The sequence below is a fragment of the Aethalodelphis obliquidens genome, unplaced genomic scaffold (genome assembly GCF_003676395.1).
Source record: "Aethalodelphis obliquidens isolate GAN/ISIS:26980383/991018 unplaced genomic scaffold, ASM367639v1 scaffold21, whole genome shotgun sequence".
NCBI lineage: Eukaryota > Metazoa > Chordata > Mammalia > Artiodactyla > Delphinidae > Aethalodelphis > Aethalodelphis obliquidens.
The window spans coordinates 17912458-17925718 of NW_020837965.1; the positions used below are offsets into that span (position 1 = coordinate 17912458).

The window sequence follows — 13261 nt, forward strand, 5'->3', positions numbered from 1 at the left end:
AGAGGTGATGGGGTCCAGCAGCACCCCAACTGTGGGGAGACAGTCTGGGTTGGGTCCCCCTCAGCCGTGTCCAGTGGCTGCATGCTGAAGACACCCAAGTCTGGGTGCAAACCCCAGTCCCACCCGTTTCCTGTGTCTGCGTGACCTTGGCTGTCACTCCGTCTCCAAACTGTTTCCTCACTCCTCAGATAAAAACGATGATGCTGCAGGGGCAACTGTTTTCTTTCTCCATCCTGCCTGGCCCATCAGACAGGAGCCTCTTCTCTCCAAAACCACAGGGAAAGAGGGCTGCTCCTGGTGGGGCTGGGGTCCCTCTGCTTGGGGGCGCAGGGTAGGCCACACCACAGTGATCTGAGCAGCTGCAGACTGACCCTGGGGGCCGAGGTCTAGACCTGGGGGTAGATATAGTAGGAGGCCCGTCACTGGCCACAGAAGTAACCCGTCTCCCCTCCAGCGTGGCCCGCGGATCCCTGGCCCCCATGATTCCCGTGAGCACTTGTCAAATTAGAGCGACTGGCTCATCCAGTCCGCCAGGCACTTTTCCCGTTTCAGCTCTGAACGTTCCATATTTTAGGAAAACCCCCCAGTCCCAGGCGAACTAGGATGGTTGGACACTCTCCTCTCACTTGAGTCAAGAATCAATGTGGCCGGGTTGGGGCTGACGGAGGGGCTTGGTACTTTGGAATGCCCACAAATGCCAGCCTCGGGGCATTACGATAAAACCATATAGAAACCAGGCAAGCAAAGTACCACGGCCAGCCAGGTACCCAAGGTACCTGGGTCTATAGCAGGGCCTCAGGGAAGGACCACACCACCACACTCAGTCCGCTCTCTCCTTCCCCACTGCGCCACAAAGGACAGCTGACAGCCATCTTTATAAGTATATTTTTATTGAAAATAAAAAGGCATGATGCTTTCTTCGTCGTAAGTAACACGGAGCCCACACCCAGCGCTGCCGGTCCTGCTTCCTGTGCAACATCTCAGCACAGAGTCGACATCAGTGGCTTGTTGGTGGGCAAGACGGCACCGATGCGTGTATTTGTCCATTGAGACAGAACTCCTGGGAATAAGAGCCATCTTCCCGGGTACTCTTGGCACACGGTTAGGAAGGCAGGTCTCAGGGTATTTACATTCATGCATTGGATATCTCACACTACCTGGGCTGTTTAAATCATACTTTGTACAGATTCAGAGAGTACAGTAATTAGATATAGATATAGATATCTCTTTAAATATATATATATAACTATATATAATATATATGTCTATATTTTTACAGCTATTAGTCTTTCTTCTAAAACTGGCTTTAGAAGCGTCTAAGGAACACCTGAAAACGCTGGGAGATCTATATGCCACTCGAAAGTTGGGCTCAACTAGGAGACGGTTGAAAAATACCTATTTGAGAATATGCAGAGAAGGAATGTGCATTTCGTTCTCGAAAGCTCAGACTAGTCTGAGGATTGGTCCGTGTTTAGGGGCTGCAGATACACTCCTTAAATTAAAGTTCTAAGCTCAAACACCAGGCTGGGGTAGTTTTATTGTTGCTTCTGTTGCTTAAGCTGAAAATCCAGTGGGGCTCTCCCCCTGCACCCGTGAGAGCTGTCTTCCAGATGGCCGGTTCTGGGTTTGTTCTCAAGTGAATTCTCTTTTAAAAACTGGGCCCTTCTCTTAGTTTTCACTAACTGGCGAGAGGAGATTTGACACACCCAATTTGGGGGAATTTACGCACAAACGTTAGCTTTTCATGGAGCCCTGGCTGTGTGTCTGCAGGGAAGGGGATACTGGCCCCAGAGTGATGGATGGATGGTCCACTGGGGTTCCTCGTGGGGAACCTCGCCGGGGCTGGAGGATTAGGCTAATTGCAAAATCCGGGCCTCCTAAATTTAAGCTCAGGTTGGGGAAGGTGGACCAGTCGGTTTGTGCAAAAGCCGGGCTGTGACCTGCCCGCCTCGGGGTCCCCCCGAGACTGGCTGTCCAGCACTCCACGATCCCTTAGCTCGGATCCTTCCCTCTGCCTGAAGGTGCCCTCCTATCACTTCCGAACCCAGGATGGCGTGTGCTTAGGGCTGGGGTCCTGCCTGGGTATCTGTTCAGGGATCAGGGGGGACTCAGCAGGAGGCTGCAGGCAGCGGGGGAAGTGCGCTGGGGTGGGGTGTGCCCCGCTGAGGACCCACAGCCTCTGGCCCGCTTGTCACCCAGGTCTGCATCCTTGGGAACCGGAGGGCATGAACCGTGAGTACTGTCACGTGCTCACCAGGGATGCAGGCCACAGGTGGCCCTGTGCTAAGGTGCACAGGGTGAGCAAAATCCAATCCGCACCCACACTCAGGCCTCAACGCACGGGGAAAATGGAAAAGCAGGAAAAATCCTTTCTGGGAGAGTCTGCCCTGGACCTGTCCTCAGCCTGTACCCGCTGACCTGGGAGCAGGACCTGGTCAGGGTCACAGCACACTCACCTTTTTCCCTGCGCTCGGCCCACAGACAACTCCGTGGGCACCAGGGCTCCTGGACAATGGATGTTTCAAGGTTCAGCCCAAATGGGGACTGGTTTTCAGTCTATCAGTCTCCCCTGGATGGGAAAGTCTCACCTGTGGCCCAAACACCCCCCAGAGAACGACACTGATGGCTTAGGAGGCGGTCAGGGTCCCCAGGCTAAGTCCCTACATAGCCAGCCAGTGGAGTCGCTGGCTGGGTCGGGTCCCTTCTCAGCAGGTGTGTGGGCAGTGAGGGAACCGCAGGGCGTGTTCTCCCAGCGCATGGGCTGTGCAGAACCACAAGGCTGCTGTCTCCAAGGGCCTAGCAATGTGCCCACGGGGCAGGTGGCCGACTGCCAAAGAGGCTGGCTGATGGGGGTCACCGGGCCAGTAGATGGGGGTCACCAGGCCTGGAGGGTCCCTCTCCTCACATCTCCTTTTCTTCCCTTCATCTACCAACCACTCTGGAGGGTTCAGCGCTTTTAGAACATAAAAGACATTCAAAGCAAGCCACAGGAAGAACACTGCTTCCTTCTGGGTGACGGGAGGCCTGGAGACTCTCAGGGAAGGGTCTGGGTACCAGGCCTCAGGGGAGCATCAGGGGCCCCAGCGCCAGGCAGGGTGGGCCCAGCCCAGAGGGCCGGCGGTGGGTTTGGCACAAGTGGCGGCCTCTGCCGGGGGAAAGGCAGGGCCTGGCTCACATGGAAGCGTTGGTTCCTCTGAGGGTCAGGTGGGGGAATGAACCTGAGGACAGGCGTAGTGGCCCCTGCCCCTCCCAGGCCCCGGGCCTGAGGTTCAGTGAGTCGTTTTTCCCTGGACGGCCAGACTCCACCCCGGGGTGTGAATGGGCCCCTCTGCTGGGTCCGGAGGGGACTCTGTAGGCTGGGCTCACGGCCCTCCGTGGCAGGGGGTCAGCAGACAGGGGCCCCAGGCGTCGGTGGGGACGGGAGGGAGAAGGCAGGCCCTGAAGACTGAGACAGCTGCAGACGGGGCGGCGGACAGATGTGTGGGAAGCACCTTTGAACGGGGACGTCTCCTAGATGCGCCCATGGCTTCTGCTGGGCACAGCTTGGTCAAGGAAGAAGCAGGCGGGCTTCCTGGGGAGGAGGAGAGGTTTCCTTTTGGCTAAAGGGGGATGCCTCCCCGCCCCAGCAGACAGACTCCCTGCCTTCTCAGAGCGTGTGCTTTAGGCAGCAGCCCGGAGACAGTCAACGGATCAAACGCAAGACAAGGAAGAGACGGGGCCGCGGGTGGCAGCGCTGCCCCGGGTGCTGCACGCAGGTGAGCCTGGCTCAGCATGGTGTCCGCTGCCCCTGCCCACGGACTGACCAGGGGGCAAGGCTGGGCAGAGTATGGTTTCTCCTTCGGGAGGCTCGAGTCCTGCAAGGCAATGAAGTCCCGACAAGCCCAGTGTCAGCTCGTGTCCACCTGCTTTCCTGTGTCCACTAGTGCCGCCGAGGTGCCCCTCTGGCCAGCGGCCCAGGGCCTGCAGACTCACACCACGGCGCTGTTCACGTCCACCCCTTTGTTGCTGTGCGAGGAGGTCATGGGATACTCAGCAACACCGGTGCCGTTTTCCTCTTTTCTCAGGGGTTTCCTGGGGGCCGGTGCAGCAGCGGGAAGGCAAGGGAGGGGGAGGCAGGGGTATCCATTAGTTATCGAAGCCTGGCGAGGGGTATCTCACCCTCCTAGTTTTCCCGCCAGGCTCTGTTCCAGGTCAGCATCCTTGGGGTGCTAATCTTCGTGGGACTCAATCAGAAGTGGGATGTGGTCTTAAACTAGGGAGACAATATAATGTCATGCAAACGTAGCTGACAGTGAAAGAGGGGAGCCGTGAATAATGAAGCAGGGACAACAGGCAGGATTTGGAACTGTTCTGGACAAACCAGAATGTATGCTCAGCCTAGTATGATATCAGGCTTTGGTTGGTCTCTTTGATTATGAGCCAACAGACATGACGATGAATATTTGGGGTGCAGACGGTTAAGAGAGGAGAGGTGCCAGTAGTTGGACTTTATAATCTTATCTCTGTGTGATCAAAGGCAGGTGGAAAATGTGATGAAGTGGATGGCGGTAATGGTGGTAATGGTGGTGGAGGCGGTGATGGTGATGACAGGGGTGGTGGCACTGATGGTAAAGGTGGTAGTGATGGTGGGTGGAAATGGTGGTAATAGTAATGGGGGTGGAGGTCCTGGTGGAGTTGATGGTGGTGATGAGAGTGGTGGTCATGGTGGTGGTGATGGCGATGATGACAGTGGTAATAGTAATGGTGGTACAGTTGAAGGTAGTGGTAATAATGATGACGGTAGAGATGGTAACGGTGGTGGTTGTGGTGATGGTGAATGTCCAGACTAAACTAGTGCACCCCAGTGGTTCTCAAACACTTCACATCGAGCCATTTGAAACTCACTCCAGAGGCCCTTTAACCCCAGGAGCCATTCGTCTTACAAACGCAGGGCATCGGGAAGGCTGGGAGGATGGCTTTGAGAAGGCTCGTGCCCACTCCGCTGAGACTCTGAATTCACAGCACTGCTTTCTGGCCTGGCTCAAATCCCACCTCCTCTCTTGCATGGCTCAGGAGGGCTTCGGCCCCCAGCCCCAGGCCTGAGTGGCCACAGCCTCCCAACAGGTCCATGCCATACATGCTGCGTAGCCCGACCCCATGCCACAATCCTGCTGTCTCTTGGGTGGATCTGAGGCCCATGAGGCAGCAGCTCAGACACCTCCTGTATCCCCAATAACGCTGGGGCTGCGCCTGAACTGGCTTTGTGTGTTGTCTAAGTTGAACTCTTGCGGTCATGGTTGAAAGCCTAGGGACTGATTGCATCTGCCTTCTCAAATGTCCTCAGAGCCTCCCCAAACCCATCAGGAGAAGGCCTGGTAGGTGGAGACTGTTTGATGCCTGTGGGATAAGGGCCTTGGTGATTAGTTTAGGGGAGGGAGGGTCTGTGAGCAGCTTATCAGTAGTTTCATGGGGTGGGACTACCAAGCCTGTTCAGAGGTGACATGGTTATCACATGTCCCCTGTGGTTGTCCCCTCTCACAACGGTCCCCTGAAGAAGATAGGCCTGAAGTTATGGGATTCATTTCATGGGGCAGCTGAGGCTTAGGGAGAGCTGTGACTTGCCCAAGGACCTCCCAGCTAGTTTGTGGTGGGACCTGGAACACCACCCACTACCATGTCCTGGTCCAGACATCTTTCTGCTGAATCAGCATCCTGCTGCTACTGATGATAAAGCAGGCATTTCCCCCCCCCCGCCCCCTGCCAAAAGGGCTCTGTGGTCCAGTCACCTTAGGAAGGCCCTCCTCCGTCCTCCTCTTGGAGATTCCCCAGGGTTCTCAAGTCCCCCCAGAAGCCTGTCGCATTTTGCTTTAACCCAGCGCATGCTATGTTCTAGGGTCTGAACACCCCATTTATGTACATGCTCACAGGCACTTTCTGGAATTCAGAAAGGGCTCAGACAAGCTGCCGTGTTTGTGATGGGCTTCTGGAAATGACGGACTCTGAGTTGACCTCTCCCCTGCGCCTTTCTCCCTCCGTCTCCTTTACCTTTCCTCCTGTCCCACCCACCCCTTTCCAGGGGCCTCAAGCAGCTCTGACCTCGCTGGGTGGGCTTGATTTCTGACTCAGGGAGTTTTACCCAGCCTGGAAAATCGGGTGTGGGGATGCATATTCTTACAGTAGGATCCTTTGTTGCCCCTAACATGAGGCCACCGATGGACTTAAGTGAGATTCCTAAATTTATCATTAATATAGAGGGATTTCATCAGAATCAGGGTTCCAGAAAATAGAGGCAAAAATCTCTGGGCCCAAAGATTTTTCTGTTTTTCTCCCTAATAAATATTCACTCTTGGGCTAGGTCTGAAAACTCAGCTGCAATGGGTCCAGGGCAGGGGAGATGAGCCTTAAGGGCCTTCAAGGGTGGATAATGAGGAACTTCCCTGGTGGTCCAGTGGTTAAGACTCTGCGCTTCCACTGCAGGGGGCACGGGTTTGATCTCTGGACAGGGAATTAAGATCCCATATGCTTCGTGGCACAGCCAAAAAAAAAAAAAAAGCGGGGTGGATAATGAAGAGATGAAGGGGTCCTGGAACTCACAGGGAAATGGACAAAGCCTGGAGGGCACAGAGTTCCTGTCTTTTTTTTTTTTGCCGTATGTGGGCCTCTCACTGTTGTGGCCTCTCCCGTTGCAGAGGCTCCGGATGTGCAGGCTCAGCGGCCATGGCTCATGGGCCCAGCCGCTCCGCGGCATGTGGGATCTTCCCGGAACGGGGCACGAACCCATGTCCCCTGCATCGGCAGGCGGACTCTCAACCACTGCGCCACCAGGGAAGCCCTTCCTGCCCTTTTCAGGGAGTAGGTAGGAACTGAGCAGGATTCCTTCTGTCAGGAGGAGAGGAGACATTGCTAACGCAGGCTGCTGGCTGGGAGACCCCTTTGCATTCCCGGGGCCTTGGGGGCAACGGTGGCTCAGAGGGAGTGGCTGGAGGGACACTGGGGGCAGGGCCAGGAGAGAGCTCCAGGGCCTTCTCAGTGACTCAGCCAGCTTCCCAGACAGGAAAGGGGGTCTCGGCAGGGGCTCCACCCGGCAAAGAAGGCAACACTTGGCTGGCGCAACACTGCCTCAGGAGCAGTCCCAGAGCCTGGGTGCGCTGAGGGGAGAAGTAGCTGTCCCAAGGGCTTTTCTGAGAAGTGAACTTGGTCTGCCCCCCTCCCCACTGGAGCTGAGCCCCCATCCACTCTGCTCCCTGGGCAGCCCAGTCCTGAAGCCCTTCCGGGGTTCACTGGAGCCCGGTGGAACCTGGAGTTTTACCTACGGCAGGACAAGCCTCTGCCTTGAACCCCATCTACGTCTTCTCTCTAAGGACGGCTCTTCAGGGTGACGCTGCAGAAGTGCTGGGAGGAAGAATCAGGCTCAGTAAACCCAGCTCCACCACTTTCTAGCTGTGTGACCTTGGGCAAGCCACTTAACCGCTCTAGGCCTCAGTTTCCTGGTCTATAAAATGGGCACAATAATGGTGTCCATTTCACAGGCCCGTGGGGAGGATTAAATACGTTAATGCGTGTCAAGCCCCTGGATGAGCATCTGGCATACAGTAAGAGCTCCACAAGTGTGTGTTAGCTCTCAGTACTGCGGCTGGAAAGGGGTCAGCGGGGAGCAGCCAGTGGTCTCCAGTCCGCACAGACTTCCCACCTAGTGTGCGCCCTGCAGGGCTCCTGAAGTGCTAGGGAGGCTTGTGCGGACCCAGCCGGGCCCCTCCGTGAGCCAGCCGGGGAGGTCCCGCTAAACCAAAGAAAGGCCTTTCCACCCGGTCTGTGTGGGAAGAGATGGGCGCAAACGGCTGCCTACATGGCCTGGTTCCTAAAACCAAGAGAAAGGGAAGTGAGCGCTTCCTTGGCTCTGTGCCCGACTCCCAGCTGTCGGAGGGTGAGGTCTCCCACCTTGAGACCCCACGCCCACCCCACCCCGGCCTGGTGCACAGGGGGCCCCCCGTTCTCTGCTTGGAGGGCGGCGCCGATGCCTCACTGCCTGCAGAACAGCGGCTGGTCCAGCCTGGGCAGGGCGGCGCCCTCTCGGTCAACGCTGGCGAGGCTGCCACGGGCCCCACCCGCAGCCCCTGCTCTGGGGGTAACTGGAAGCGAAGAACAGCTCTGAGGGCTCGAGAGGGAGGCTGTCGGCTGGTTTCTTGTCTCACGCACCCCACGGAGGGTCATTCTCAGCGAAGTGAGGTTAGCGGTCTCAGACCCCCTCTTCCAAAGGCATTCATCCTCCCCACAGCCCACTCCTGACGCACACACACATACCTACGCACACATGTACCCACACACACCACACTGCACGTACATCACACACACACCCATATGCACACACAATACACAACCCCCCACATACATGCACACAATACACTCATACATGCCCACCACACCCATACACACATACACACACATACATGCACACGTATATCACACACACATGCTCACACACACACACCACACTACACACATCACACACACAATACACAAACCCACACATACATGCACACATATACACTCATACACGCCCACACACAGCCATACATACACATACTACACACACACATGCTCATACACACATACCACACTACACACATGCACACACACATACCACACTGCACGTACATCACACACCCACCCATATGCACACACAATACACAAACCCCCACATGCATGCACACATATACACTCATACATGCCCGCCACACCCATACATACATACTACACACATACATGCACACGTATATCACACACACTACACACATCACACACACATGCACACACAATACACAAACCCACACATACATGCACACAATACACTCATACATGCCCGYCACACCCATACATACATACTACACACACATGCACAYGTATATCACACACACATGCTCAGACACACACACACCACACTACACACATCACACACACATGCACACACAATACACAAACCCACACACGCATGCACACATATACACTCATACACGCCCCCACATACATACACACACTACACACACATATACACACACATGCACACATATCACACACACACACACACACACACACACACACAGGGTTCTACCATGAGACGCCTCTGTAGACCGCAGATTTCTCCAAACCTCGTCAAGAAGCCAAAGAAAAGCCTTTCTGGGCCACAGAGGGCGTCCCTGACCGTGAGGAGCAGCAGCCCCATTCCCGCCCCGCACCCTCCGCCACCACCAGGGGACGGCGAGCCAGGCACGTGGCTGGGGAACCTCGCACTCCAGTCGCGTCCCCTGTGCTCACCGTCCCCCCACCAACCACCAGGGCTTCCTTGCTCGGCCACATCTGCTGAGCAAGTCGAAGGATGGCACTGGGGAGGCTCTGGGACTCATGACCTCCTCGGGACCTGGCTGGCAGGACCAGGCATCTGGATCTTATTCTGAGTGCAGTGGGAGCCATCAGAGGACTCCTCATATCGGGGATTCCTGTCTACCCCTCACCCTGCCCCATGGCCTTGTCCCAATGTCTGGAGAGACGAGTTCAGGGAGGATGGAGCTTCCTGGTGACAAAAGAAGGCCTAAGAAGCAGGGACCCGTCTGAGTCTCCCATCCGCTGGTGCACCCCACAGGGCTCCTGACCCGAGGATCCCGGGCAGACAGAGCAGCTGGTCCCTACAGCCCGCCTCCTACCGCCAGGATGGGACTCCATCACCCGCCACAGCATGTGGACCCCTATGGGGCGGGGGAGAAGCACAAATAAGCCCAAGTAAGTATCCCAGCCCAGGGCAGGTCAGGACACCCTGCGCCCCAGCCCCTTCTGGGCCCAGTCTCTTCTTGGAGGGAGAGGTGTGGTGATGGTAAAAATAATGAGAGATCCTGTGGCATCTGGGATCAGAAGAAATCTGTGTGTTGGTCCCACCACTGGGACAGCCGAGAGGATGGCAGCGTGGCTCAGGGGAAGGAGTGCTGGCCCAGGAGTTAGACGGTTGAGTCTTGCTCCTGCCGCAAAGCACTGGAATCAGCTCTCTGAATCCAGCCCAGGTCCCAAAGGAAGTCAGACGGTTTCTGAGCACAGCCATGCATCTGTGCTCAACACCGATGCCCAAAGGGTCCCTCCCTGGAGCGTACTACTTTAAACTTAATTCACGGTACAGCCGGACATGAGAGTCTCAAATTCCAGCCAGAGAGGCTGGATTTGGGGGCCTGGGGGGAGCAGCACTGCTATAGAAGTGGCAGATGGGAAAGGCTGGGTCTCAAGCACCCAATCACTGCATTAGGCCCCCACCTGTCCCAAGAGGTGTTGGTGCAAAAGATAACCTCAGGCTCAAGACCCCAGGGATGCAAGATGGATTCGAGGTGAATTTCTTGCTCCTGGAAGTTCACGGCAAATTGAGGCTGGATGAAGAGGTTCCACTCCTGTTCCGAATCCTGGACCCAGCCCACCCGGTCTTCCTCTGGCCCCTGCTCTGACTCTGACTAGGCAGCTCAGCAGAGGCCAGGGAAGAGAGGGCTGGGCTGCTGGGCGTGTCCTCTGGGGTGGAAGGGGAGGCGGCTGATGGCAGGGCCTGCCTCCTCTGAGGCAGTCTCAGTCTGAGAGTGTGTCATGTGCGCGTGGCAGGGAGGCCAGGCCTCTTCGGGCGTGACAGGGGGCTGCTGAGTCAGTGTGCGAGCACTGGATCTTGGGTACCGGGAAGGGGCTTGGCGGGAGGGGGCAGACATGGCAGACGGTCAGGAAGCTGATGAAGGGGTGAGGCCAGGCATTAAAACCGTGCACACATTATTCACTCTAAGAGCAGATCCTACTTCACTCACCCAGAGGGAGAGGAACAAAACGACTAAGTTTACTGAAATTGTACATAGAGTTTGTCATTTTTAAAGGCAGACTCTGGCAAGTCTGTACAAACAAGCCTCCATTCGCACCACAGGAAGTCATGGAAGAGTACCACGTGCCAGGCGTGTGCCAGGCGCTGTGGAGGAGAGAGGGGAGATGAGTGAGACAGGACGACCACTCCCCCGTCTAATGTGCCTGTTGTGTGCGTGTGCGTGCGTGTGCACAGTCACTCACGCACTCGTGCACGAGCACATGCACATGCAAACACCAACATTAACCGACCTAAAGCAGAAAGCAGAAATGTAAATCCAGGGAGAGCTACAACTCTAGCACTTGGTGGGGAAGAAAGATCTACCCCAGCCCAGGGCGCCATGTCCGAGGAGGTGTGTTTGAGGTGGGTCCTGAGTGAGCAGTAAGGACTCAGCTGGAAGCCAGGAGGGCAACTCCCTGCATCCTCAAAGAATGTGAGACGAGGGCTGGACCCCTCTGTGACCTGAGCCACGTCTCGTCCCCATCCAGGTCTCAGCTTCCTCCTACGACCACGGAGGTTTATTGTGGCTCAGACATCACAGGAATCTCCTTTGCCCTCCTCCATGGCATTCCAGCTGCCTGGGAACCAGGTCTTCTTGACTTGCCACACACTCAGTAAGAGCTAACCCTCTTCTGGGCCATCCCAAAGCTCCAGAAAGCACGTCAATTCTAAAAAGAAAACTAACTTCACTAAACTGACTCGCTCTCGAGTCTATGATTCAGGAAAGATCTAGGACAAATTCCACGATGGAGTCAAGCTAAAGAAATAAAGAACTGGAGTGGGAGAAGGAGAGGGAGAGAGCTGAGGGCAGCAAGTTCCCAGAGGGGAGCTTGGAAGGCTGCTGGAGAATGCAACAGCTGTGCATCAAGCCCAGAGAGCTACCATCCACCTGCAGAGGAGGACGGATTCTCCAAGACAAACATGGAACTGACAGATTGATCACCTGATGTATTTGACCATATTGGGAAGAGGCATTGCTCACTCCAGGGAAGGAAACGAATCATAGTTCACTCAGCTGGGATCAATGTTTACATTATCACTTACTAAGGGAGACACTGGCTAGTCACTGAACCTCTCACAGGAGACACCTGTAGGAAGTGGATGGGAAGCGGGGAAGTGCTTTGTACGTCTGTGGGTAGTGTTAGGGTCCTGAACCTTGTGTCTGCTATAGTGAAAAGTCAATTGATAATGTTTCAGATTGAAAGAAAAGGTAAATAGAGTATCCACATCACTTAGAATATGCAGAGAAATACCAGAAGGAACAACGAACACCCAAAAGTGGTTGCCTCGGGCTTCCCTGGTGGCGCAGTGGTTGAGAATCTGCCTGCCAATGCAGGGGACACGGGTTCGAGCCCTGGTCTGGGAAGATCCCACATGCCGCGGAGCAACTAGGCCCGTGAGCCACAACTACTGAGCCTGCGCGTGTGGAGCCTGTGCCCCTCAACAAGAGAGGCCACGACAGTGAAAGGCCCGCGCACCGCAATGAAGAGAGGCCCCCGCTTGCCACAACTAGAGAAAGCCCTCGCACAGAAACGAAGACCCAACACAGCCAAAAAAAAAAAAAAAAAAGTGCTTGCCTCTTATGAATGAGATTTGGGGTGAAAGAGGGACAATCAGGGGGCTGCTGGTTTTCTTAATAGGCTGTGACTCATTTGACATTTTTAACTATGTGCATGTGTTGCTTTAATAAAAATAAAAATTAAATTAAAAAGTGATAATGAACATTCAAAGCCCTAAGCATACTTTCTAACCATAAAGCCGCCTCAAGAGGCACGCACGGCACTCCTGACACTTGGGGTAGTGGAAGCACCTCTCCCACCCCCTTCTCTTCCTCTCCCTCATTACCCCGAGGCTCTCTTTTTTCCTCTTCATAGCACTCAGTCTTTTAAAGCACTTCATTTATTAATTTGCCAGTGTGTGTATGTTTGATCTGCTTCCCCCAGAAGGAGGGGGCGGGCAGGGACCCAGTCTTGTTTATCGCTACATCCCTGACATCTAGTCTAGGTCCCAGCACATAGTAGGTGCTCGATAAATATGTGTGGTCCAGCACTGGCTCACTGAGCAGCCTATGCCGGTCAGTGGGTTCTAAGGCCCATCAAGGAGACTTGGGTGTTCAAAAGTGTCTGTTCTCCTGGAAGCAACTCAACCACGAAAAGCTGATGTGCATGGGAGCCCAGCAATGATGCGGGTGCCCAGGCACTCTCAGGCACACGTGTGCACACCGCAGCGTACTCCCAGGGAGCAGCATGCTTGCTTATTGTCTGCTATTAGCAGCCTGCAGGATCGGCCAAACTGTTCTGCAGCCTTTTATTGGTCTTTCAGCCAATACCCTGTAAATTAGAAGGAAATGGTTGTCAAGTGGCTTAATGGCAAATCGGTGGCAGAGGGTGAAAGACCCGTGCCATGCACCAG

At 55.2% G+C, this 13261-nt stretch overlaps 1 protein-coding gene across 3 annotated transcripts in view; it reads right to left on the reverse strand.

Moving 5' to 3' along the window:
* Positions 1-873: 873 nt before the first annotated feature.
* PRIMA1 (proline rich membrane anchor 1) overlaps positions 874-13261 on the reverse strand; it is a 63832-nt gene continuing 51444 nt past the window's right edge. For 2 of the 3 annotated variants that reach the window (XM_027120424.1, XM_027120422.1), the window contains exon 5: positions 874-4071. In XM_027120424.1, the coding sequence (XP_026976225.1) occupies positions 3969-4071 (103 nt within the window). In that variant the 3' untranslated portion in view covers positions 874-3968. Of the gene's footprint in view, positions 4072-6719; positions 7838-13261 lie in introns of those variants that run through there. The other variant, XM_027120423.1, reaches the window with a different exon arrangement.